This window comes from Calidris pugnax, unplaced genomic scaffold (assembly GCF_001431845.1).
Source record: "Calidris pugnax isolate Ruff unplaced genomic scaffold, ASM143184v1 scaffold24, whole genome shotgun sequence".
Taxonomy (NCBI): domain Eukaryota; kingdom Metazoa; phylum Chordata; class Aves; order Charadriiformes; family Scolopacidae; genus Calidris; species Calidris pugnax.
The window spans coordinates 140,623-148,233 of NW_015090922.1; the positions used below are offsets into that span (position 1 = coordinate 140,623).

Here is a 7,611-nt window from a genome sequence, read left to right on the forward strand (position 1 = left end):
GGGCAACCTGTTCCAGTGTCTCACCACCCTCACAGGAAATAATTTCTTCCTGACATCTCATCTAAATCTCCCTCTTTCAGTTTAAAACTGTTACCCCTTTTCCTATTCCTCCACTCCCTGATCAAGAGTCCCTCCCCATCTCTCCTGTAGCCCCCTTTACATACTGGAAGGCCACTATATGGTCTTCCTGGAGCCTTGTCTTCTCCAGGCTGAACAACCCCAACTCTTTCAGCCTGTGCTCATAGGAGAGGTGCTCCAGCCCTCCGAGCATCAAATCGTGAAGCGAAGCTGGTAAGGAGGAAGGAAAAAAGCCGATCGAAATAGAAATGTAGACACCAAACCAGATATTGTGAATATGTGGGCAAAGCCCAAGAGGGGGAAGAGACAATTGTTTGGGAGACAGTGATGCGAGAGGGAGGGAATGGAAATCTTGCATCTATTTGGCCCAGGCTGCTACAGTTAAGCTGGAAAGTGGAGCTGGGGGATAGAGGAGAATGAAATAACATTGACCGTACAAGACTGACATTTCTAACTAACTAAAAATCATGTTTTTAAAACAAAGTTCAGTGCTGTACTCTTTCAAATGGGCAATGAAAACATTACTGAAAAAGCAAAGCTATGTCATTTCAAACCAAGCCTCTATTAACTAGAGATAGGTGCTCAGGTCAACACATGATAGACTCAGTCAATTCGGAAGCTCCGTTTTCATTCCTGCCTATTTTTAAATGACCATGACACCAAACAAACCTGGCTTTCAGTTTAAAAGCATTTTTCACTTCAAGAAGAGGCTCCCACTGGTTCGTTCTTTCACCGGTTTGCAATTGAAATTCAAGTTACAGTTAACAGCTGAAGGTAACTGCTTTATAGAGCTTGTTGCTTTGTTTGTAAGGGACTTGGGAAAAGCTCTTGTTGTGGTTTAACCCCAGCTGGCAGCCAGGGCCATGTGCCTGCTTGTGCAGTTCTTCCCCTTCCCCCAGAAGGGCAGGGAGAAGAGGGAGGAAAGAAGGGGAAGGGGAAAAAACCTCACGGGTTTAGATAAAGATAGTTTAATAGAAACAGTAACAGAAAAGGAAAATAACAATAGTAATTACACAAGTCACTCTCACCGCCTGGTGAATTTGCACTACCCAGAGTACAGATTTTTGGATTCCTAGCCCCCCTGCACCAACCCCCATTTATATCCTGCACATGAGGTCTGTGGTAGGGAATATTCCACTGGCCATTCAGTTGTATGGTCCAGGCTCCTTCTCAGCTTCCACTGGATGCTGAACAGAGTCCTTGAGAAGCATAAACATTGCTTAGCAACAAATAAAACAACATGCATTGTTGACATTCCTTTATGGCAATCACTAGAAAGAAAATTAACTCTTTTCCTGCTGAAATCAGGACAGCTCTGAACAAAGGCTTTAATAAAAAAAAAATAAATAAAGGAATCATCTTGCATTTAGCCACAACTAACTGAAATCTGTAGTAGTTGGAAATCTCTGCTGTCTGAAAACACTTCTCAGACCAGACAATTACCTGCTGGACCAGAAACAGGGGCAGTGTTGAGTTGGAGATTTCCCAGAAGCCTTTGTTCCCATCCATACTTCTTCTGGCCGCCTCTACTGGTGAGCAAGTTGCTTGAGTCTGGAGTGGTAACTCGAGGTGTCTTCTCTCCACTGACTAGAAAACAAGAAGTCACATACTGGTTTATCACTGCGGGTGGCTGAGTCAGTATGTAATTCACAACTTAAGCTAAAGTAAGGGCCAGGAGGCTTCTCTGCTGAAAATAAGAGCCTGCAGTCACAGGATATAACACTATTAAAAGGAAAGGGCAGATTGACTTTTCATTGCTGTTATGAAAACTGGGGCAGAAGAAAAATAAACAGGAATGAGTGGTGGGCAAAACAGCCAGTGAATGAAGCCACAGAGCAGAAATACAGAATATAATCTTTAGCAACTGTTAGAAAGCTTCTGTTTTAGCCAGTAAAAATATGTGTCATCTTTTAAAATTACAGCCCAGTTTTAAGATCTCTTTAGAATATGGGAACCCGAAGTACATGTAACTTCCGCACAGAAACCTAGGAGTATCACTGTGTCAATGGAAAGAGTCACAGCCCTGGCCAAATTAACATATCACAAAGCATACTAAATATTCTGCTGTTGGATGAGGAAGTGGTTTAGTGGTTTTCAATCTGAACAGGGCTACAGAGATTGTAGCTTCAAGCCTAGGAGATGAAAAGACACCCTTGAGTTCTACTGCTCAACCCAAGATACAAGTCTCATGTGTTCAGAGCAGCAGCCCCCCAGTCCTCACTTGAAGTCATTGGTCTGAGGTACAGAGTGACAGATCATTGAACACATTTACAAATTAAGCAATTTACTATGCATGAGATTGTGAAAGGTGAGCCAGACACAAATGCTCAGTAAAAATCTAAATGGGGTGAAATCTGGCAGCGGAGGTATGGACTAGGCATATTCTAGAGGCCAGTCAATCACAAAGTTTGGATCAGAATCCAAATTTTTCCCAAGAGCAGGAGGGAGTGAAGATCCTAACTTCTGATTCAGACTTAAATGCTTGTCAGTCCAAATAAAATAACCTTGTTCTAATTTAACCGGAGTATTGTGCCCAATGTTATTGCAAAGTTAGTGTCAATCACAGGATGCCTGTCTTTCCCTAGCCAGAGTCCAACTGTCATTCATTTTGATAACTGTCACACAGCAAACCAGGTCGTGTGGAACTCTGTAATCACAGCTTGGCTGCTGCATCAGCCTGGGTGGACAGGTGATGCCACCGTCTCAGCTGGAAGCTGACTCTCCCACACCATATGTCTTAACTACCCATTTACTGCCAAACTCAGAACCCATTTGCTGGTTGGCTCCACTAATAAGGTCTGCATCTGAGCACTCTCCTCCATCTAAGCACAGCTATTTCTGAAAGACACCTTTACATTTCAAGAATCTTTTGAAGATAAAAACACCCAGTCCCTCCCCCGCAGTTTCAACCCCTTTCCAAATTTCAGTTACATGGCAAATAAAGGACAAGTCACTTGCAGATAAAAGGAAAACTTACTTGTTAAATAACAGTCCAGACTAAGGGAGACATTGTCAAAAGCAATAATGGCATCAGATCCTTCCTCCCATGAAGCGACAATCTGAAACCAAAACCTGCATAGATTGGAAGAACAGGGATTAAATTCTGTTAAAGGGATAAAACTCAGAGCTCTTTGCAATTAAAGCGGTTTTAGAAAGGGGGGAAAAAAGCTTTTCTTTTCACATATAAAAGTGTTAAATTGACAGAGAAAGTATCCTCACCCCTAACAAGCAAGGATGATCTGAGGAGAGGAGCTGTACATGAATAGAGGTAGATGGAAAAAAAGAATTTAGCCTCTTCTCCCTCCAGAGGCATATAACCCAAAGCTGGTGCAAGTGTGTGTGTGTGGATAGAAAATAAAGTCCCCTGGCTTCTGGAACAACAAAAAAAATAAATTAGACACTTAAGTGATTTTATTCTCACAAGTGATTTACACCCCGAAGTGTTAAGAAAAATAAGCAGGCTGAGGCTCCCGAAGTCATCTGGAGTTTCTAAAAGGAACTGGCAATCAAAGGCTGAAACCAATTTAGAAAGTATTTGGTGTTGATCCACTCTTTAGGAGGCAAAGGATATCTAACAGCCCTGGCAGTCACTAAAGAGAGGAACTGACACCAGGTAGTCCATAGGAAGAGCAGAACTCATTATCCCCTTGTAGAAGCTGAGCAGGTTTGCCTTAAATCACTTCCACACTCTCAGCTGGCTATTGCCAGGAAGTTCTGCTGCTCCCACATTACCAGAAGAAAGATCACTGTAAATTCACCCTCAGCGATATTATAAGTCAACAGGAAGAGCAAAAATAACCCACAATCTAATACTTCAAATCTGATAGTATATTGACCACGCATTAATTTAGTGCACTCATGGATTTAGATTTTCTCTTAGCTTAGCAAGTTAATGTTCTCCCGATGCATATCTGCCACATAAAATCCTAATACTCTGCTTAGGAAGGAGAACAATTTCTAAAAGCAGCCAACCATGGCTTAGGAGTGAGATACAATGCTGAGAGGTTGCATCAAGACTATAAAAACATGAAACATAACATCAAGACTATAAAAACATATGAAACTATCATATGCTGTAGAACAAGCTGTAAGAGAATATGAAATATTATTTAAACCTCATTCTCTGTTGTATCTCGATGTTTTACACCAGCAGAAGTTAAGCCATTCATGGGTCTCTTTAATGTAGATCTATGGCTGATGGTTCCTGCTCTATGTTTTACATACAAGCGATCAGAATGTGAGCCAGAATGTGAATTCTTGCAGGTGTTCCAGTTTAGACAAGAAACTGCTGACAGAACAAGGTATTTTTGAGGAGTAACGCTATTTTTCTAGAAAGGCTGTAGAAATAGTGTTTCTTCCCTGCAGCAAGAATTTGAACACCAGAAGAATTTTTTTCTTCTCTCAGACTCTAGTCCTTTATGCAAAGTACCGGGTCTAAAATATTTTCTCTCACCTTTTTGTCTGCTGTCATTATTCTTACGTTAGTCTTGTTGTCTCCTACTGTTTTCAAAATCTACCTCTTCTTTACCAGCAAACCCACATCACAAAACAATATTCAAGTGAAGCTTCTCTGCCCATTTGTACATTTACTTTGTAAGAGGATGTTCCTATGTTTAGAATGAGGGTTTTGACTGTTTCAGCCACATGACTCTGTCAACAAACATCACCAGGTTCCATGTTGTTCTCAAATACAGAGCAAACTCCACTATCAGAGATAACAGTGAAGTTTGGCATAACCCAAAACAAGCCCCAGGGATACATGTGCCTTTTGAAGATATCTAGATTGAAATGTGGTCTTCTTCTGCAACTGGTGTTCTTGCTAAGCTACAGATGGGGACAGAACCAGAAAAGTTGACCCAGCCAAAGCAAAAACTTCAAACAGAAAAAGATCCTGAGAGGTGCAAAGGGTTTAGAACTGAACACAATCCACAACAGAAAAGAGTTAATACAGTAACTATGTTCCTCCTGCTTTATTTCTGGTAAAGTAAAACAACGATATTTCAATACTGAAATTTCTTGCTCCTTGGAGATGCACATTGGACATATGGAGAGACTTCTCTAAACTGGACTTTTTCTGTTCTAAAGACATAAGCAGCTGCTATGAAAGAACAGGTGACTGACAATAAAGAACAGTGGATATGGTGAAGGAAGAGTAGCCCTAGCATCAAAGGAAACCACAAACAGCAAGACATAATTTTCCTCACTAAATGATCCACCTTCATCAGCTCAAAAGGTAGCAGCTCCATCCAAACAAATCTGAAGATCACAAAAGTGTACTTTTTGTCTTCTCAATCCATACAAAGTGCAACGACAGTCTGACATCACCAGAAGCCTCACAGTTCTTTGCTGGTATACTTGAAACCTACTGTGGGTATGGCTAGGTGGAGAACATGAAGGAACATAAAATCCTTGGATGTTAAACTGGCTTCCAAGTACACCAGCTGTCCTCCCCCCGTTTGCTCCATAGCTGACATCTCACAACACTTCAAATAAAATTACAAGCTCTAGCTTAAGCTGTTCAGTTCAACACATGACATGTGAGTCTTAAACAAAAACTGCTGGACAGACAAAGTGGGCTCTGATCCCTGTTTCCTGTAATTTACTGGGCTAGCAGCAGAGATGACTGAACCACATGGGAAACAGGTCTGAAACCACCATAGGTCACAGCCTGGTATGTTATACAGAACCAGGACCTATGACAGGCTGTAAACTACAGGCTGTAGCTCAGCAGAGGCTTCTCCCTCCCTGTTCTGGGCTGCCGAAATCCCCAGGAAGAGGTAAAGCAGGCACGGATTCAGCTACAGGTCTTTCAGGTGGCTGTGACTGAAAATCAATGTCCTGCACACAGTGAATCTTGGTGCTACATTGAAGGGACCACTGAAACTGAGTCTTTGACGCATTTGATCTTTGGCCTGTGTCACTTGGAGATGTGGACATTTTTGCTGTGTACTTATGTTTGCAAGGTGCTAAACTGAAGCTGGGAAATGAATTACAAAGACAAAAAAGCAGTTCTTAGACACAGTCCTCCATGTCAGCTTTTCCCTTCTGCGGATTTTAGCTCAGGTTGCATAAAAGAAGCACAGATACTTCTGCAAAGACTATTTTGTATATGGCAACTAACTACTTCTGAAAATAGCTTTAGGCAATTTCCTTGGCAGAACCTATGCTTCATGCCCCAGGGTGTTATCCTTTGATGCAGCGTTCATGTCACGCCTCTTCAGACAATAAAGGGTTGTTCTTATGAGAATTATCAAATGTTCAGCCCCTACGAACAGAAAGGCATGATACAAATCAGTATTTCTGTCACTGAAGGGATGCCCTCTAACATACCCGTGTAAGAACACAATAGGTTGTGCCATACTTGCATTCCCATTTCATTCAAGTGAAGGGACAACCTTGCTTATCTCACCTGCAGGAGCACTGGGACCAGAACACTTGAGAAGCTTCCTGAAGTTCACAAGGGACAAAAAAAATAATAATGACAGAAATGCCTCCAAAATAGAAAAATCATGTGAATGTCAAACACTGTTAGGACCATCAGTGCTGCTCTGGTTGTCTATTAATCTATTTTTTTTTTCCTAACATGAATGCAGTTTCAGTACAAATCTTCTCTTGAGACCAGCATTTCCGCAACAAATAGTTCATCTTTTTCTCTTTTCCAGTTTATTGCCGCTATTAATTTAGAAATATGATGTCTTTCAAAATCCATTGAAACACGATCATCAGTTAACCAACATTTCAATCATTAGCTTTGGTGGTTTTAGCTTAATGGGCTAATTAAGGGAAATTTAATCAAAACTGAAGATGGAAATGTCACACATCAGTGAGATGGAAAAAACCCCACAGACAACCTCATTCCCTTGCCCCCTCCTTTTTTTTTCTTCTTTTTTTCTTTCCGTTTGATCCCTGAAATCAATGAAACAACTCCCTTTGACTCTGGTGCAAGCTGCTGCTGAAACCCCAGAAGGGTATGTTACTGCAGTGACTCAGTAAAATGCTGGTGGTGATGTCTCACTGATATTTTTGCACAGATCAAAGTGCTCAGCCAATACAACTGGTACCTGTATAGCACAGATACTGGTCAACAGCACTGTGTAGACATATTCACTGCAAACACAGATGCTGTGGTGGATGATCACGAAAGCGTCTTCCTGAAGGCAATTATGAAGAAGCAGCAAAATTAGTGCTGGCAGGTTTGATTTGACTTTGCTGCTTAATAAATCCTAGCAACTTCCTCACATGGAATCCAAATACTCATCAGATGTGTTTGCAAGCTAGATTTCTTCGTATGAATGAAAATTCGGCAGCTATGAAAGGCTTGAATAGCTTGGATATTAGAAAAATCACTGCTTGAGGACTGGTGGAAATTACTTCTTCTCTATCTCTTCTTTTGTCCTACTTGACCCCAGGAGCACAGCTAGAAAAAACACTCCTTAGATGTATGACAACTGGGAAGTACAAGTTACGTCCCGCAGAGCTGAGTGTCAGCTCGGTTCTTAATGCAACAGCTTTTTTTTTTTTTTTTTTTTTTTT

General features: G+C 41.3%; 1 protein-coding gene across 1 annotated transcript in view; it reads right to left on the reverse strand.

Annotated features, from left to right (window-relative positions):
* ALK (anaplastic lymphoma receptor tyrosine kinase) overlaps nt 1-7,611 on the reverse strand; it is a 234,102-nt gene that overhangs the window by 51,408 nt on the left and 175,083 nt on the right. The window contains exons 8-9 of the mRNA XM_014951272.1: nt 3,056-3,150; nt 1,522-1,665 (exon numbers count right to left, since the gene is read on the reverse strand). Coding sequence (XP_014806758.1) covers nt 1,522-1,665; nt 3,056-3,150 — 239 coding nt within the window. The remainder of the gene's footprint in view (nt 1-1,521; nt 1,666-3,055; nt 3,151-7,611) is intronic.